General features: G+C 43.8%; 1 protein-coding gene across 1 annotated transcript in view; it reads left to right on the top strand.

Annotated features, from left to right (window-relative positions):
- LOC130370893 (transient receptor potential cation channel subfamily M member 4-like) overlaps window positions 1–19,035 on the top strand; it is a 28,803-nt gene extending 9,768 nt beyond the window's left edge. The window contains exons 11-28 of the mRNA XM_056576429.1: window positions 130–429; window positions 1,697–1,798; window positions 1,994–2,122; window positions 2,534–2,663; window positions 3,139–3,284; window positions 3,763–3,875; window positions 4,273–4,371; window positions 4,795–4,847; window positions 7,062–7,300; window positions 7,499–7,614; window positions 7,762–7,894; window positions 8,985–9,159; window positions 11,163–11,328; window positions 13,638–13,819; window positions 15,277–15,409; window positions 15,636–15,708; window positions 16,499–16,592; window positions 16,954–19,035. Of these exons, the coding sequence (XP_056432404.1) occupies window positions 130–429; window positions 1,697–1,798; window positions 1,994–2,122; window positions 2,534–2,663; window positions 3,139–3,284; window positions 3,763–3,875; window positions 4,273–4,371; window positions 4,795–4,847; window positions 7,062–7,300; window positions 7,499–7,614; window positions 7,762–7,894; window positions 8,985–9,159; window positions 11,163–11,328; window positions 13,638–13,819; window positions 15,277–15,409; window positions 15,636–15,708; window positions 16,499–16,592; window positions 16,954–16,982 (2,412 nt within the window). The 3' untranslated portion in view covers window positions 16,983–19,035. The remainder of the gene's footprint in view (window positions 1–129; window positions 430–1,696; window positions 1,799–1,993; window positions 2,123–2,533; window positions 2,664–3,138; window positions 3,285–3,762; window positions 3,876–4,272; window positions 4,372–4,794; window positions 4,848–7,061; window positions 7,301–7,498; window positions 7,615–7,761; window positions 7,895–8,984; window positions 9,160–11,162; window positions 11,329–13,637; window positions 13,820–15,276; window positions 15,410–15,635; window positions 15,709–16,498; window positions 16,593–16,953) is intronic.
- Window positions 19,036–20,240: the final 1,205 nt, after the last annotated feature.

Here is a 20,240-nt window from a genome sequence, read left to right as displayed (position 1 = left end):
TTAAACGCTAAAAGCTACATTAGCTATGTTACCGGGTTAACACAGGGTAGAAAAACAAGGTAAACAAGTCATTACATTTTTTTAAAAGCATTACGTTTGTCCTAGTGTTTGACCTCTTGACCCTTGCAGCACTCTGACCTGGAGGACTCGATGACGGACGCCCTGGTCAACAACAAGCCCGAGTTCGTCCGTCTCTTCACGGAGAACGGCCTCTGCATCCTGGACTACCTGAACTACGGGAGGCTGGAGTTCCTGTACAGCACTACGCCTGAGGGCACGCTGGCCTACCACCTGCTGCAGCGGATGCTGCAGCGCCGCCTCCAGGAACGACCGTTCACTGCAAGCTCTGCCAACCTGCTGGACGACACGCCTGACTCCGCCACCAAGATGATGTCCGGAAATGGTCCCAACAGTATCAGCCTGTTTGAGGTGATGACCGCCAGAACAGGAATGTATTAACTCTAGGATCAATGCATGGTGAAGTTAAAGGTAGGGTAAGACATTTGGAGAAACATGCCAGAGCAAGCTTGATTTCGAAAGTAGTCAACGCTAGCAATTGTACCTCTCCCTTCAGGCCTCCTCCCAAAAACAGCTCCCTTAAAACACGCTAGCTTTTGCAAAAGGCCTACCTAGCCTTGTACAAGACTTGGGCTGCATCCGAATACTCGTACTTGCATACTATATAGTATGCATTTTGTAGTATGCGAAAAATCTAGCGCGTCCGAATACTGTAGTATGCATTCTGTAGTACGGAAGTCATTTCCGAATGCATACTACCGCCAAAGTGAACCACGGACCACACTACGCTATCCCACAATGCAACCGGAGTCTGGTAACAAACGAAGAAGAGATGGCTGACCCGACACCACCAACAGCGGCTTTTTATTCGTGTGTGTGTGTGTGTTCAATAAAAAAGGAAAAATTAACTTCAATCGTCTTTTTCACGGAGTAACAAATAACTGTAAATGTATTATTATTATTCCAAAAAAATGACTTACCAAATTTCCACATATATACAACATAACCTGCCGGTAAGTCGCTCTACGAGATGACCGACGACGACGCCTTCTAGCAGAGATATCCATTTCAAGAGACATTCGTGTAGAAAGAGACATTTTTTTATTTAATAGCAACGATAACAAGACGGAAAACAGGTAAATTTTGCCGCCATCTGGGGGGAGATACGTCATCTCCAAACATCCGGTGGAGTTTCGGCGGCGTTCGGAGGCGTTCTACGCATGTCTGTAGACCGTACTACACAGTCAAGTGTAGTATGGTCAAGTAGTAGACACTAGACAGAAATAGTATGTACTAGGTATTCGGATGCAGCCTTGGTCAAGTGCAGTGAGTGCAAGAGCAGAGTGTGCGCACAAAGGGTGGGTAGAAAGACAGACAGGTATGCCATCCAATTGGACAGGAGTATAAGAGGCCTGCGACAGCTCCAGATACCAGAATATTTTGTTTTTGATTTGGTTTGATTTATTGATTGATATTGTGATGTAGAGATAATTTCAACAGATGACAAAAAAAATAATCGGCCTACTTTACCTTTAATACATTAATCAGGCAGTTCATGTCTGTGTTCGTGAGTGTCTTGCATGTTGTTTGAGTGTGGAGAAGTGGGGTTAGCATGGTGTTGGGTGGTATCTGTGTGTTAGTGAAGGTGTAATCACAGTGTGTTCCCTGGGGGGTCCAGGTGTCGGGGGTCCTGGAGCTGCTGATTGGGGACGTCTGCAAGCCGTTCTATTACTCTGCTCTGGGTCTCGACCCCGACCTGTCCAAGAGGAAAGCCCTGAAGGTACCCAACCCATGACCCCCAGAACAGGAAGACTGATGCTCGTTCTCCTCATATATCATCTGGAATCATATCAACCTCTTATCTGTCATCTTCTCCTCCACGTTCTCCTCTCCTCCTGCTCCTCCTTCACTCAAACTCCACCTCATCTTCTCCTCCTCCTCTCCCTCTGTCCCACTCCTTTGCCTTGTCCTCCAGAAAGCCAGTAAGGTGTTGCGTGGAGGCCAGCTCTACCGCGCGGACCGGTGTCTGTACCCGTGGGCGTCTCTCTTCATCTGGGCTGTCCTGCAGAACTACAGCGACATGGCGGTCTTCTTCTGGGAGATGGTAACCTAGCCACCTGTAGCTCGGACCCCTAACTACCTCTGCTCATGTTCGCTGTGGTGACCAGTGAGCCACTTAAGAGGAGTAGCGGGTTGACATGTAACCGGAAGGTTGCTAGTTTGATCCCCGGCTCCTCCTAGCTGGGGTTGAGGTTTCCCTGAGCAAGACACCTAACTTTATCTGCTCCCGATGAGCCGGCTGTCGCCTAATATGGTGGACACCGCAGTCGGTGTGTGAATGTGTGCATGAATGGGTGAATGTTAGACAATGATTGTAAAACGCTTTCAGCCTCTGGTCAGAAAAGCGCTGTATGAATGCAGTCCGTTGACCATTTACCAGTGTAGGTGTGATGGTGTTGTAGAATTCTAATAACCCATCTTCTCCTGCACTTCTCTTCTCCGCCTCCTCCTCCAGGCAGGGGAGACAGTCCTTAGTGCTCTGAGCGGCTGTAAGCTCCTCAGGGAGATGTCTAAGCTGGAGAGCGAGACTGAGACCAAGCTGTCCATGAAGGTCCTGGCTCAGCGCTTTGAGAACATGGCCCACGGTGAGACGGCATCTCCTCTCCTTAATGTCTCGTCTCACCCTAGTCCTCTCTCATCTCTCTGTTATAATCCTATCCAGTTCTATCGTCTTGTCTTTGGTTGAAGGCATCTACTCGTTAAAAGATTGTTTTCCTTCAGCTTTTCTGTTGTTTTCCATGTTCAAAGGACCAGGTGAGTTGGTTCGGTCCTCTGTGTGTTCATGTGGGCTGCTTTGTGTTCATGTGTGTGTTGTATTGGTGCCAGAGCATTTTTGTTTAATGTGTGTTGATGTCTGTTGTATCATTTTGTGTCATATGGTCGCCCGATGTGTTTGGCTAATGCTACCAGAGCGATCGGATACGGTATGTTTATTAATATGTGAATATTTATTAACATGTACATTGGGTATCCAGATGTTTGGCTCATGCTACCAGAGCGATATGGTAGGTATGTTTATTACCATGTGAATGTTTAATCACATGTGCACTGGGTATCCAGATGTGTTTGGCTCATGCTACCAGAGCAGTGAGTTGCGCTCCTTCACGCTGCTGATCCGGAAGTCTCCAGTGTGGGGCGCCACCACCTGCCTGCAGATGGGGACGGCCGCCGACGCACGCCTCTTCTTCAGCCAGGACGGCGTCCAGGTGAACTTCCTCTTAGAATAGAACACACCTACAGTACTTACAGAATATAACTCTTTTTTGGCGGCGGGGAATAAAGCTCAGTACATGTTGGACTGTTTTCTCTACTGTTTTCTCACTTCCTGCTAGACAACAACTCACTTTCTATGATCATTTCACAAACGTCCTGTGAGTGAAATTATCATCGAAAGTAAGTAAGCAAATCACTTCCTATTACAGTAGAACTACCTCCTGTGATCATATAACTCACTTCCTGTTTATCCACACCGCACAACCTTTCATATTATTATTTTCATGATGAAGGGTTGTGATAAAGTTGGAACAGATTTTAAATATTGATGACGAAGACGAGTTTGTGATGAAGGTGTGTGTGTGTGTGTGTGTGTGTGTGTGTGTGTGTGTGTGTGTGTGTGTGTGTGTGTGTGTGTGTGTGTGTGTGTGTGTGTGTGTGTGTGTGTGTGTGTGTGTGTGTGTCCTGTAGTCTCTGCTGTCCCAGATCTGGTGGGGGGAGATGAGGCGGAGCACAGAGGTGTGGAGGCTGGTGCTCACCTTCTTCTGCCCCTTCCTGTGCTACACCTCCCTCATCTCGTACAGGTGGGGTCTGTGTGTATTGTGCTGTGATGTTTATCCTATGCATCCTCTATTTGTAATATGTTTTTCGTTTCTGGTGCTGATGTGGCATGTTCTCCCCAGATGGTGTATGGGGATGTTACGTAGTGGTTGATACGTGTAGTTGATGTTACGTGTAGTGTGTGCGTTGTCATTTTATGTGTTGCTGTGTGTTATTCGTTGTGATTTGCTGTTTTGTGTGGTGATGTATTGTAATGAAATGATGTGTTTTGTTGTGATGCTTGTTTGTTGTTCTTTTTTGTGATTTGTTCTGTGTGTGTGTGTGTGTGTGTGTGATGATGTGTTATTATGGGATGCATGGTGTGTGTGTGTGCTATAATTGGTGGCTAGCTGATGTGCTCCTGTGTATTCCCTCTATCAGGGAGGACGAGGACGAGGAGCAGGAGGAGGAAGACATCCCAAGAGATGACTACAGAACCTACGGGGCCACAGTCTTCGCCTTCTCTGACATCAAACACCTGTAAACACCCCCCTGTCCCCTGACATCGGCCCTAAGTGCCCCCCTCTCCTGTCCCATCAAACCTAAAGACCACTCCCTTCTCTGACATCATCGCCTAAAGACCACACCCGTCTCTGAACTCACACACCTAAAGACCACTCCCTTCTCTGACATCACACACCTAAAGACCACACCCTTCTCTGACCTCACACACCTAAAGACCAGCCCCTTCTCTTAAGACCACCTTATCGACATCACAGAAAAGGGATAATCCCCTCCTATGACATCGTACCTTAAACCCACACATTCTTTTGACATCACAAGTAAAGACTGACCTCTCCTCTGACATCACAAGTGAAGACCACCCCCTTTGTTCTGAGAGCCTCAGGATGAAGTCGCTCAGAACAAAGTCCTGTTTTAGATCTGTACTTCCTGTCGTTTCAGAGAGGCTGCTCCAGGGGACGGACTCTCCAGTCCTGTGTCTCCCACCATTAAAGGTGAGGTTAAGGACGTGGTAAAGGTTAAGGTCCAAACATGTTAAAGGTGAGGTTAAGGACGTGGTAAAGGTTAAGGTCCAAACATGTTAAAGGTGAGGTTAAGGACATGGTAAAGGTTAAGGTCCAAACATGTATTCGCCCATGCAGAAGGGTCTGGAGAAGAGCAATACATTTCTTTCTGCTTCCGATATGTTTTTGCGGGAGCCAATCACCAAGCTGGCTTGCCCCCCTGGCGCTCTATTGGCTGGTTTAACACAGGGACGACAGGGAAGCGACGGCAAGCAGCCAATAGCGTGCAGAGTCAGTTCAACAAGGCCCGTTGATCACGCCTCTTGTGCTGAAGAAAATGACAGCAGCAGCCCAGACCAACGTGCATCTATGATTGATCTTGGTCTGGCAATAGCCAGGCTAGTTAAGAACATGTTAAAGGTGAGGTTTAAAACATGTTAAAGGTGAGGTTAAGATTAGAGATGCACCGATCAATCGGCCGCCGATTAAAAAAGCCGGTTTTGTATCCAATCGGCCACAATCGGTGACCTGCCGGTCACTGTCGTAATTTCCGGTTTTTGGCCGATCAAACTCACCCGCATGCGCGGTGCGTAGCAGCTCAAGGCGCCCAGAGTGCGGGAAGAAAACAAGTCGCTGATTTGGACTTATTTCACTGTGCGCCAGGACGACCCAAAACACGCTGTTTGTAATGCTTGCAAGTCAAAAATAAGCCGTGGGGGATCAACGCCTAAGACATTTCAGTGATGTTGCTAGGTACGCGCCCTGCGTCCCTGACGCATTAAAATCTGAAAGGACGCACTAAACTCACTATCCATGCGTCCCGGGGACGCATCTCATTTTCCCCATGAAAAACGATACATTGTGAACATTAAACAACTCGTGTTTAATCACAGTGACTGGCCAAAGAAACCTTCTTGTGAGCAGACCGGACAAGCGCTGTTTCAACCCTCTGCGCATCTACTCGGCGCAGACATGATCCCCTGTACAAAGTATCGCGACATGCTAATTTAGCCGCTACCAAAACAACTCGTCACCGCTGATTTCATTTCAACAATTAAAAATACGAACTTCATAGTAAATAAACCCACGTTTCCACTGCTCGATGCTGTGCTCATTCGTGTCGATTATGTTGTAACGTTTAGGGGACGTGCTGTAATGAAATAAATGAAACATAATCCGGTGGTGGTGATGAAAACTACATTGAACGGCAGCCGCCATATTGTTATGCCCAAACGGCGCCTGCGCATACATCGCGCTTCCAACGAGATCCCGTTTTTCTCGAGAAACAGGCAGAGAAGAGAGAACGCAAAAATACCACCAAAGAAAAAGATTAAACCTATTGCAGGTCGGCAAACTATTGCAGCTGCATTTTCTGTCCCCACTACCTCTGCACTCCTCCCTGACTCTGATCAGCCTAGAGAGAAGAAGTGCCAGAAGAAGTGCCTCAACCTTCTACATGTTCCTCCCAAAAAAAGCGAACTTTTCTGAAGCAGTGGCTCACCACATACAAATGGCTGCGCTTTTCAGATGACAATTTCATGTATTGAGTTTAACACTATTAATTTAATTTAAGAAATAGAATAATAATAAAAAAGAAACACATTTTTTAAATTGGGGAGTCGGGACCCATTGAATTTCTCAGGGACCCACCCAACTCGCCACCTGTGGGTCCCGGGGACTCACTACATTGAAAACCTATCATCATCACTGCTATTATATGATAGCCGGTTTTGGCAGGTCAGACCTCCTTAAAAACCGGAAATCGGTATCGGCCAAGAATTTTGCAATCGGTGCATCTCTAGTTAAGAACTTGTTAAAGGTGAGGTTAAGGTCATGTGAAAGGTTTGGCTGGTTTGTTAAGACCCCAGGTTAAATGTTGAAATTGTCTATGTCCAGATGTAAAACACTTGGTAGACGCGTTTCGAAATTGGGCATCAATTTACATCCATTATATCACAAATGAGTGTTCAGCCGTTCAAATAGCTGTAACATTGTTTTATCAAGCACATACCAACTGCCCTGACTAGGAAGCTTTCATTAATATTGGCCACAAACATAGTTTGTGGGCACCATTAACACGTTACAAGTCAGTGTTAACATGCCACTGTGCATCATCACGGATTTAGAGACTGAGGCGCGCAGGTAGAAATTAGTGGGAAGATAATTGATGGATTTCTAGTTCTGACCCTCAGTTCATCTCTCCAGGCATACGGATACATTCCAAACCGCCCAAGAGGCCCTTCATCGTGAAAAGATGGCGTCAGTTCTGGTACGCTCCCGTCACCTCCTTCATGGGCAACGTGCTCATGTACTTCCTGTTCCTGCTGCTGTTCGCCTACGTGCTGTTGGTGGACTTCAAGGGCCCCCCGCCCGCTGGCCCCGCCGTGTCGGAGTTCGTTCTGTACTTCTGGGTCTTCACCATCGTGTGTGAGGAGATCCGAGAGGTGAGGTCACATGCATCCCCTTATCACCGCATCACGCACACACCTACTCCATCTTGTAACATCTGATGACGCAAGCCGTTTAGGGCAGACTAGAACTTTGTTGAGCTGTACCATTGTTGTGGAACTGTAGAAACTGAATTTCGTTTAGAGCCGAAAGCTAAAAGAGTCACTATTTTGACTCTCTCTCGCTCTCTCCAGACCTTCCTGGTTGGTAGTCTGAGTCTCCGTCAGAGGCTGAGGTTGTACTGGCAGGACATGTGGAACAAGTGTGACCTGACGGCTATCACCCTCTTCATAGCTGGAGTCATCTGCAGGTACACACACACTCACTGCCACATGCACACACACACACAAAGTTAAACACACCGAAGGGTGTCCGACCCTGTTTTTTACAAAAACTGTGTGTTAAACATAATGTGTGTGCATCTCTGTGTGTGAATCCATGTGTGTGTGTGTGGCAGGATGTTTTCCTCATGGTTCGATGCAGGCCGGGCCCTTCTGTGTGTGGATTACATGGTGTTCACACTCAGGCTCATCCACATCTTCGCCATCCACCGCCAGCTGGGGCCTAAGATCATCATCGTCGGCAAGATGGTGAAGCCTTCTCCTTAAATCTCTAAAGCACACAGAACCAACCTCTAACACTGCTATAGCACAACAAACCTGCCTCTAAAACCTCTGAAAACACAGAAATCCCTCCTCTAAAACCTGTTAAACATAGCACAAAAACATGCCTCTGAAAACACAGAAATCCCTCCTCGAAAACCACTTAAACACGCAAATCCAAACTCTAAAAGCTCAAAAGTCTTCCTCTAAAACGGTGCCCGTCTGGGTGTGTGTCCCCCCGCTGCCATTCTCCACCAGTCCACAAGAAGCCCTCACTCTTCCCCTTGCTTTACAGATCCTGCCAGTCCCATCTGTATCCCATCACTTGATTTCCCTCACCGGAGTGTCCTTGTCCATCTTCACACCTGCAGCACATTCCCTCACCTGTCCCCATGTATATCGGTTAACTTCCTTTGTTCCCTTCTAGTAGTGCTGTAGTTGTCATGTGATTTTCAAGTTTTCATGTTGTAATTATTAACTTTGTTCTGAGTTGGAGTCTGCGTTTGGCTTTCGTTCCTGCTGCCCTTCTAGCAGCAGTCCCGACCAAAACCTCTTAAACACACACAAACCTTCCTTTAAACCTCTAAAACACTAAACCCTACACTGCAATATGCTTCCAAATAACAGAACGGGCTCAAGTAAATCCATCTCTTCTCTCCATTCATTATTTCTTTGTTGTTCTTTATTGCTTTCTCCCTCCCTCCCTCTTTCTCTCTCTCCCTCCCTCCCTCTTCCTCTCCCTCCCTCCCTCCCTCTTGCTCTCTCTCTCTCCCTCCCTCCCTCCCTCTTGCTCTCTCTCTCTCCCTCCCTCCCTCCCTCTTGCTCTCTCTCTCTCCCTCCCTCCCTCTTGCTCTCTCTCTCTCCCTCCCTCCCTCTTGCTCTCTCTCTCTCCCTCCCTCCCTCTTGCTCTCTCTCTCTCCCTCCCTCCCTCTTTCTCTCTCTCTCTCCCTCCCTCCCTCTTGCTCTCTCTCTCTCTCCCTCCCTCCCTCTTGCTCTCTCTCTATCCCTCCCTCCCTCTTGCTCTCTCTCTCTCCCTCCCTCCCTCTTGCTCTCTCTCTATCTCTTCCTCCCCCTCCAGATAAAGGACATCTTCTTCTTCCTCTTTTTCCTGGGGGTGTGGCTTATGGCGTACGGCGTAGCCAATCAGGCGCTGATCTACTCCTACGACCCCCGGCCGGATCGTATCTTCAGGAGGGTTTTCTACCGGCCCTACCTCCACATCTACGGACAGATCCCGGTGGAGGAGATGGACGGTAGGACGCTGTCTCCATAGCAACCACTAGACAAGTTTTACTTTGACTTCTGTATAGTGAATATAGTACTGTGTGTGTGTGTGTGTGTGTATATAATATATATATATATATATATATATATACAGGCCTCGACATTAACGGTTGCCCGCTTGCCCGGGGCAACCAAAAGTCATATTTGGGCAAGTTGAGATTGATTTCTGGTTGCCCGAACGGGCAAGTGGATTTTGGGTGGATGTTAATATAAAGACTATTTATTCAAATATTTTTAGAAACTGCAGAACAACCTTTTTTGCCGCAAAATAACACAAAATATAAGTATTTGCAATTGATCAGCGCGCCGTCTTCTCTTCTCTCGGAGGGCGAGTTAAAAGACACGCATCGCTTCAGTGCGAATATAGCCCCGCCTTCTGTCACTCGCAGTGCGCTCTCTGGCCGTGATTCGAAGGTGTTAGCTGAAGGTTAGCCAACAAAGCTAGCATCGCAAGTGCAGCGCCTCCACGAACGGTTTAGGTAGAAGGAAAATGGAGGAGTGCAGTTTGGAAGTACTTTGGATTGAGGCAAATTACCAAGGAAAGTCATATGCAAGAACACGGTTTTGGGTTTCATAACTGTGCACATGCACAGCAATAGCGATCTTTTTCACGAAATTGGACCCTCACAAACTATATATTACATGAAAGCTGAGCCTCCACTTATTCCAACAGTCCAAACCATATCATTCTGTGACTAAAACTCGCAAATAACAACTTAAGAAGAAACGTCCCCTTTTCTTTTAACAACCAAAAATGAAGTATTACCTTTGTGATTTTTGTCCACAAAGTGGATTCTGGTCGAATAAAACCACCATAAACAGATAACCCAGTGTCTGGGCCAAATTTTGCAACTAAACATGGTATTTTCAATCAATGAATAAGAGAAGGTTTCTTAGGAAATAGGTAAATTGCCTTCAATCAGAAAACGTATTCTTCAGCGCAATCTACTGGCCATATGTTTATTTGCGAGTGTTTGGCTTGGTGCAGTCGAATATATTTGCCCTGAAATTTAAATAGAGGTGTCAAGTGTCAAAATTGTAAGATATCTACCTTTATTTGTGTCTCAGAGTAAGACATCGCTCCCAAATGATAACGACCAACTGATAATGTTATCGGTGGAAATGTTATCTTCCACTTATGCTGTGTTCCATGGCTTTATTCACTTTAACCAAGTATCATCCCCATTGAATATTTCACTTGCACAACAATCTTTCTTTGGCACAAATATGAAATTATCGCCCTAGCAGTTGTGGAGATATACTCTATTTACTTTGGGTATGTTCTTTCCTGAAAAAAACTTTTCCCCTGATATCGAAAATGCTATAGAATATCGATATTTTTCCAGGTATAGTGTCAAAGTTAGAAAATCCAGTATCGTGACTGACAACACTACTTGGCGATAGCTTTAATAGGTTGCAACGGTGGACTGAAATCACTTCATGGCACGATGTGACCGCTCGATAAATAAGTAAACAAAGGGAAGTTTGTTATTTTTTAAGCACAACATGTGTGGAAGCTAACATTCAGCATTCAAAACCAGGCCGCATGCCTGGCAAAAAGAGGCCTGTTCAAGATTCTGATTATAATTTGGGCAAGTGAACATCACATTCGGGCAAGTTGAACCTGACCTGTACTTGCCCGATGGGCAAGTGCTTTTGAAACCTTAATGTCAACCCCTGATATATATAAAAAAAAATTATCGATAAGATGACTGTGTGCACTTTTCTCCATTTGAAAAATTCCCTTTTTTGCAGTTATTGAACTCAACCTCAACTCAAACAACCTCAAACTATTGAGGTTTAGGTCCTCCAAAGGTTCCAAGTTCCTGGGGAAAAGTACTGAATTGGAAATCTGGCTTTTTTTATACATATACATTTTTTACGTGACGCAATTATCTCTAGTATATGTCCTTTGTTAACCAATTAAGTTAGATTTAGACAATCAGAGTAACAGAGGTGAATGTGTTTCCAGTGGGGAAGACGTGGGACATGCCGTGCACCAGCAACATCACACTGATAGAGGGCGGAGCTGAACCCTGCAGGAACCAGTACGGTAACTGGTTGGTCGTGATTCTCCTGGTCATCTACCTCCTGGTCACCAACATACTGCTGATCAACCTGCTCATCGCCATGTTCAGGTACACAGCTGTAAATCGGCCATTCTGTCTGTCTCTCTCTCTTGGCTCTATGTATTCATGGGCGTCAGTTTGGTTTGAAATGTGCTGGGGACAGAGACGCATTCGGAAGTACATTTTCAGAAGTGCTGGGTACAATGAGGATGCACTCTTTTTTTTCTCTCTTTAGTGCCGGTAATGAAAGATTCTGAAAGACGGCATACCCATGTAGCTAATTAGTAAGGAATAAAATGTATACAAAATCTGTCTGGCATGTTTTATGAAGAAAACTTTTCCAAAAAGCATCGGACATATGACAAACTATTTTCTGCTCCATATATCCAATCTTGACAACGTGACATGACATGGCTATTGGCTAAGCTAACAACAAAAGAAAGAGGAACTAGGAAAGGAAATTAACTGCTTGTTTAAGTTCAGAAGGGCCAACGTGTAGCTACACACAGCACTACAAAAGTCGTCAAGATTGAAAAAGAAAAAAATATTTGTTGCACAGCTGAACGCTGTATATCACATCATGAGCTGGCTGTTCTCATTTCACAACACGCATTCCATCAAAAGTAGCCTACATCAGGCATTCTGACCAAAACTCATGCACTCCCCCACCCCCCCCCCCCCCCCCAACACGCACAATTATTCCAGAATTCAAGAAAACCAAGAATGACCAAAAGTCACTTTGTGTCAACAAGAGACTGACTACACCGACTATCAACCACTTGAGTGCAAAAAACACAAAAGACCTCGCCACAGCACCAGCAAATCTTAAGCAATAAATATTGCGTCTTACCTTTATTTATGTGGCAGTGGTCTGCAGATGCATCCCGTGGTGTAGCCTACCACATCCATTTAGTTCAACAGGTTATCCTTCTGATACTGTCCGTTACTAGCAACCTGGTCTGGTGCTTCTTACCTATGTATTCAGGCTAAAATGACTTGATTGTCTGATGCCTCATCATCCCAGCCAAAGAGTATTGGTATTATTAGTAATGGCTATTGCCAAATCGAAAAAATAACTTCACACAGTGTGTCTTTTTCCAATGTATTTGTTATCATTCGTAGCGTTGATCAGCAGAGAAATAGTTCGCCAAAGACGTTGACGTCGCTTAGCAACCGAATACGCTGGGGTCAATAAGTTACCGGACTGCGGAGTGATACATACAGATGACGTGAATCAGAGGCAAAAAGAAACACTTTCCTTGACAGCGGTCAAATATGCTGGACGTAAGCATTCCACTGCATTGAGAAGAGCCGTGTAATAAACAAAAATAATTGACAGCTGAACGTTAGGAAGGCCCATGCAAGTGAATGAAGCAGTCTACAGCATTATCATTATCGGGAAAATAAGCCCCGATAGGGCGAACAGGACACCGACGCGCAGCGAAGGTGTCTTGCTTCGCCAGGAAGGGGCTTATATTCGATAAGGACCGGCGACGTTCTATACATTATCCCGCTTATTACACGGCTAGTTGCCAAAACGAAAAAATAACTTCACATGGTGTATCTTTTTACAATCTATTTGTTACTTACCAGCATTCGTAGTGTTGATCACCAGAGAAATAGTCCGCCAAAGACGTTGACGTCGCTTGGCAACTGAAGACGCTGGGGTTGAAAAGTTACCGGACTACTTGAGGAGTGATACCAAAGACGTCATTAGAGGCAAACAGTCCTTTGTTTTACTTGACAGCGGTCAATTATACTTAGCAACGGTGAATTATCAAATATAATTCACCGCCGGAAGTTGTGCAGAGCCCATGCAAGTGAACGGAGCGTTCCACGGCATTCAGAAGACACAACTTCCGGCGGTCTTCTGAATGCCGTGGAACGCTCCGTTCACTTGCATGGGCGCTTCACAACTTCCGGCGTGTAATAATCCATAATTATTTAACTCGATTATTTTTTTTTAAATCTGGTGGGGACGCGTCCCCAGTGTAATCGACGTCTAACCGTCTACCTCATCTCTGCATGCTGCGGCTCTGATGCAGAACAAAAACGATCTTTCCAATGAGATTTTCTGATAGACTGCGTAATGGGAAAATTATATTTTTACATTCTGTTTCTCGGTTTTCTCCATTTGTTTGTATGTGCCTGTTTTCCTGACCCCCTCGAAAAGGTCAAGAAGCCGGGGCTCTAACTGATTAGACACGGCTACGTCCCCCCCCTTCATGACACCTTGAGGAGGTTCATCGATAGTTTACCATCTGGTTGATTGACGTGGTCCAAAATTCCCACCACACTGATTCAGTCTTTTCGGGGGTGAAGGGGAGCCTCCACACTGTTCCAATGGCCGCCTGTAACTCCCCCACTCGTCTCCACAGCTACACCTTCAACAAGGTGCAGGAGCACAGCGACGTGTACTGGAAGTTCCAGCGCTACAAGCTGATCGTGGAGTATCACTCCAGGCCCTCCCTGGCTCCACCCTTCATCATCCTCTCCCACCTCCACATCTTCATCAAGAGGCACATCCGCAGGGTGCCCTCGGTCAAGGTGCACGACTTCGGTCAGTCCCCCAGATGCCGCATTATAACCTCAACGTTACCTAATAGTCCTCTAGTACTAACAAACTGTTTACTCATCATGAGGTTGTTATAATCTCAATGTGTCCCCAGCATTACTTCCATATTACATTGATATTACATCAATATTACATCATTAAATATTATTACCTAATTAAATAATTATTACCTCCTTATTATGGGGTCAGAACAGTCTCATTAACAATGAAAGCACAGAGAAGGATTCACTAATGTATTTTATGATTTATATATAAATGACACTCTCAAACTGTACAACTTGAATTTACAAGATGATTTTCATTTGTGAACTTGTTTGCATTTGTGTGTGAACTGGTCTGTATTTATATGTGGATTTCTGAGAGTCCCCTGACATGGCTGGATGCATTTTTTTCAACAAGGAGCCTATCAGATGCCTCTCTCGTTTTCAGCCAATCACATGACTGCAGTCCCGACCTATGAAGAATAAAAGTCCCGCCTCCGAGTCTCCCGGTTCCCTCGGTCAAATGTCTACGGGAAAATAACACAGGGTTTTTGAATGATTGTACATATCAAAGTCTCGGGGAGAAGTAAAAGCTGCGTCACGTTTTGAACTACACACTTTTTCCATCTAGTTTCGACTGGGTTGATTGTCGGTGCCGTTAAAGTAGTAAACGATTATTAATGCTACTTTAACGGCACCGAAAATCCAAAAACCCAGTCACGGCAGTCATGTGATTGGCTGAAAACGAGGGAGGCATCTGATTGGCTACAGAGAGTTCCTAGTTGAAAAAAAGGCATTTGTGAATCCAGCCACTTCAGGAGAGTCTCAAAAATTCACATATGAACACAGACCATTTCACACACAAATGACAACAGTCCCAAATGAAAATCGTTTTGTAAATTCAAGTTTAACAGTTTGTATATAAATGTAACAACATCCAAATACATTTTGATGAAAATTGCAGATATTTTTTTAATTCATATATTTACGGATTTATATGAAATTGATTTAAAACCAGACACATTTGTATGTGGATCAGATCTGCTTTTTTGAAACTTATATATGTTTATGGATTTATTTTAAATGTATACGTACCGATATCCATTTGTGTGTGTGCATTGAAATATATTTGTGAGAAGCGAGTAATTTCTATATAAATCACAAAATACATTTGTGAATCCTTCTCTGTGCATTCACTATTAATGACACTGTTCTGACCCCGTACTTTATGCCTATCATCATAACATCAACATCATATCATGAATGTATAATAAGTACGTCTTAATTATCTCATGAGTACATCCTTATCTTATCACCGATCCTTAACTGATCATTAGATCATCATTCCGTCATCATTAGCTCATCGTGGCCTCCTGACTGCCTGAGCATTAGCTCATCATGCAGGATCTACCGAGGTAAACGTTAAAGGATGACGTTGTCCCTGTTCCCCCTGCTCTGTAGTCCAGGAGGTGAAGGGGAAAGCGGCCAACAGACTGATGACCTGGGAGAGCATCCAGAAGGAGAACTTCCTGTCCGATCAGAGTAAAGTGCAGCGAGGCAGCGACTCTGAACGGATCAAACGCATGTCTGTCAAGTAAGATGACACGCCTGTATGATTTGGAACACGCCCACTTCATGTAGACCACACCCAACTGTGTTAGGCCATGCCCATATACCTTAGACCACACCCTCACAGGCATCCTTTTTGCTCATTGATTTTCTTGACTACAGCTTTCATATGAGCCGGAGCAGCTTTCTAATGTTTATTATCCATGTGGTCTATGTTTATTGTACCCTGTATGTACTTCCTGTTTATGTAGAGTGGACACGGTGGTCAAACAGATGGGCACCAGCAGAGACTACGAACACAGACTCAGAGCTCTGGAGAACCAGGTAGGGGCCGTGCCATCACATCACATCACATCTAGAGTGATGTAATTTCCTGTGATGGTGGTGATGTCCGGGTGATGATGTGGCGCTGTGATGGTGGCGATGTGACGGCATGTACTACCGTCACATGATGATGTCATGGTTCCCCCCAGAGGGATTAGTGATGTCATAGTGATGATGATGTCATGGCTCCCTCAAGAGGGATTATAGTGATGTCATAGTGATGATGATGTCATGGTTCCCCCCACATGGATTATAGTGATGTCATAGTGATGATGATGTCATGGCTCCCTCAAGAGGGATTATAGTGATGTCATAGTGATGATGATGTCGTGGCTCCCTCAAGAGGGATTATAGTGATGTCATAGTGATGATGATGTCATGGTTCCCCCCACATGGATTATAGTGATGTCATAGTGATGATGATGTCATGGCTCCCTCAAGAGGGATTATAGTGATGTCATAGTGATGATGATGTCATGGTTCCCCCCACATGGATTATAGTGATGTCATAGTGATGATGATGTCATGGCTCCCTCAAGAGGGATTATAGTGATGTCATAGTGATGATGATGTCATGGTTCTCCCCACATGGATTATAGTGATGTCATAGTGATGATGATGTCATGGCTCCCCCCAGATGGATTATAGTGATGTCATAATGATGATGATGTCGTGGCTCCCCCCAGATGGATTATAGTGATGTCATAGTGATGATGATGTCGTGCCCCCCCCGCCCAGTTGGATTATAGTGATGTCATAGTGATGATGTCGTGCCCCCCCCCCCCCCCAGATGGAGTACTGCTCCTCTGCTATGAGCTGGATCGTGGACACGCTGGTCCAGAGCTCCATGGTCAAGCCCCCCAGACCCCCGCCCACACACAGAGGTACTGCATACTACACATTATATATGATAAATCATAATTATTAATCTTATAATATTGGGATTATTAATGATATATTACATAAAGAACCTATACTATACATTATATAAAGAATATTCATGCACATATATTTAAACATATATTAGGATTAGATGTGATACCTTGTAAAAACAATACCTATTTATATTTAAAATGAAGAATGTATATTGGTATATGGAAGGATATTGTATACTTTATAAAGAATGTATACTATATGAATGATTTCTGGTTGGTCACACTTAAAATGTCAAAGCTAAAAACAGAACAGTAGCGGTCTGTAGTAGTCTTATTCATAGTCTCTCTCCCTCCCTCTCCCTCTCTTCAGTGCTCCATGCTTCTCCCACTTCCAACTGACGAGGCGCCGTAAGGTGCACCGTCACAGACTGGCCACCAGGTGGTGCTGTCCCCTCTTAGCTCACGGAGGCCTAAGTTAACCAGCGTTATACTGGAAAAGATTACATTTTATCTCAATTTTATATTTTTTACCTGAACTGTTACTTATGTTGTTTTTATCTACGGTTTAATAATTGAAAGGTTGATCAAATATGTACAATTTCAATGTTTCCATAGTAACAACTGATGATGCAGTATTATACTATCTGTTATGATATTTTGTACGATAAACAATCAATAAAACGGTATTGGAAAATACTGCTTTGGGAAAATTAAATGTTACTTAAAGTAAAATGATCTGCTATAAAACAAATGATATAAAACAAAAATGAAATATGTCTAGTCATGATGACTAAAAGTTTTTGAAGATAGGCTACTGATTTATACAATAAATACTGTTATATATACTAAATATACAATTTATTTCTATCTGTAAAGCCTATGATATCAATACGATGAGTATATATTAATATATGCTACACGTGAACCTCCTAAGATTTCGCTATTGATTGTTTCGTTATCTCGGGATATTGGGCAATATCCCATGATTGAGATCTCAAACTTGGGTTATTGTTTTCATCGCAAAATGTCTAGCTTTGCAACAAATAACCCACAAATAAAACGTGTTATCTTGTTTTCTATTAGAATGTTCACGTGTAGTAGGCCTAGGCTACATACTAAAACAATTAATAACCTCATGCTCCGTGAATAGTGGGGGCTATTTCTCACTATTCACTATTCAGAAGTGTTTTAAATCTACTGCGCTCTCACTCCCTCTTCTCTCGCTCACGCCAGGGTTATCAAAAGTTGTGATATTTACTCAAATAAATATCGCAACTGATGTTTTCTCAGTTCCCTTTAATAAGATGACTCACTTATATGTTCAGATAAAGGATATAAAAGTTGAAATAATAATAAAATAATTTCGGCAAGCATTATTGATGCAAATAATGACACATGATAGATTTTCAATAGTCCATCATAAAGACACTAAAAGTAGCTTGTGCGACTCGTTCGGTCTGTTCTTCTGATCTTTAAATTACACTCCTCTGCCATCTGGGCAACAATTATTATTTAACAATAATTACAAATATATGTAATTTATGTTATTATTTAAGATTAGTTTGTCAATGAAGAAAGAAGAACACATTGTATATACACTTTCAATTTTGTATTTTAAAACAAAAATCTCAATTAAAACTCTTTTTTATATATTTGACGAAATCAGGCCTACTTTATGTAAATTAGATTAAAGATGTCCCACCTTATTCTTCATGTTGAACCTCTGTTTTTCTTTTAATCCTAGTCTGTCTTAATATATGTCTGTTACATAGTTTAGATAGGGCAATATGTATGCGTCTTAGAGTACCATATTAAGCGCTAGGCTATATACATTTATTATTATTATTATTATTATTATTATGTCTAGCATAGGTGTCGATTACGCCGGGGACGCCGGGGAAGCGTCCCCACCAGATTTCGACAAGAATCATTTTGAACCTACCACTTAAAAAAGAAAAAAGAAGAAATCGAGTTTAATTATTATGGAATATTACACGGGTCTTCTCAATGCCGTGGAACGCTCCCTTCACTTGCATGGGCTCTTCACAACTTCGCGTTGAATGCTAGACATAAATTGACCGCTGTCAAGGAAAACAAAGGACTTTTTTCCTAACGACGTCTTTGGTACCACTCCTCAAGTAGTCCGGTAACTTTTCAACCCCAGCGTCTTCGGTTGCTAAGCGACGTCAACGTCTTTGGCGGACTATTTCTCTGCTGATCAACACTACGAATTCTGGTAACAAATAAATTGTAACAAGCCACACCATGTGAATTCATTTTTTCGTTTTGGCACGTAGCCGTGTAATAAGCGGGATAATATATAGAACGTCGCCGGTCGAATTTATGTCCCTTCAGTGGGAAGCGATTACCCTCGCTGCGCGTCGGTGCCCTGTTCGCCCTGTCGGGGCTTATTTTCCCGATAATGACCGGCATTCTATAAATTATCCCTTACTTATTACACAGCTCTTCTCAATGCTGTAGACAACATTCGTATTCGGTTGCCAAGCGACGTCAACGACTTTGGCGAATTATTTCTCTGCTGATCAACGCTACAAATTATAACAAATACATCGGAAAAAGACACTGTGTGAAGTTATTTTTTCGATTTGGCAAGTAGCCATTACTATATACCAATACTCTTTGGCTGGGATGATGAGACATCAGACAATCAAGTCATTTTAGCCTGAATACATAGGTAAGAAGCACCAGAGCAGGTTGCTAGTACCATGGACAGTATCAGAACGATAACCTGTTGAACTTAATGGATGTGGTAGGCTACACCACGGGATGCATCTGCAGACCACTGCCACATAAATAAAGGTAAGACGCGATATTTATTGCTTAAGATTTGCTTTGAACTTTGAAAATATGTTTGTGAAAAAAAAAATACATGGAAATGTGTTGGTGAAAATGATGAAGAAGATAAAATAGAGCACCAAATCATGTTTGCAGATGTTTGAATTTTTTTTCAGGTTATAATCTCTTTTTTCAGTGTTGCAAAACCTTTTTTACAAGGTGTTGAGTTTTCGAACCCAGACTTACAAGCCTTTGAAACTTTTTTTTTCAGGTTTGAATTATGGCAGGAAACTGGCTCCATACCTGTCTGAGGTGGAAAAGCGCGACCAGGAAGTTAAGGCCCAAAAAAATACCCCTTGAATTTCCTGTAAAACAGGTATAAATTATTATTAAAAAATGAATAAAGGATGCCTATTATTGTGTTATTATTCTTGCTATGGGTGTCATCAATGATCCATTACTAATACTATTGTTGTTGTTGTGCTCTGTAAGGCTGGCGGCCGGGTCACGTGCACGACGCGCGCCCCAGGGGGGCTGCAGCCTGGGCACGTGCCAGATGCACAACCTGGCCAACACCTTGTACCAGTTAAGCAAGAACAGCGACAGAGACAAGTCCAAGAACACCCACGACCCGCGGGGCTTCGGGAGGTAGACCGCGCTAGACCCGGGAGGTGGCCCACTATGGACCCGGGAGGTGGCCCACTATGGACCCGGGAGTCCGCCTGAAGTCACGACGGTCTGGAACCTTCACCGTATAGATATTAGACCGTCGAATATCTAATATATATGTCTATCTTCTGAGGTTTTATTCATCTAGCTATTTAAAAATAGGATGTAAATGATGCTTTATTTATGGAAGAA

Source organism: Gadus chalcogrammus, chromosome 18, assembly GCF_026213295.1.
Source record: "Gadus chalcogrammus isolate NIFS_2021 chromosome 18, NIFS_Gcha_1.0, whole genome shotgun sequence".
In the NCBI taxonomy this organism is placed as follows: Eukaryota; Metazoa; Chordata; class Actinopteri; order Gadiformes; family Gadidae; genus Gadus; species Gadus chalcogrammus.
The sequence above is the reverse complement of the archived record's forward strand: the minus strand, read 5'-3'. Positions and strand labels throughout refer to the sequence as shown.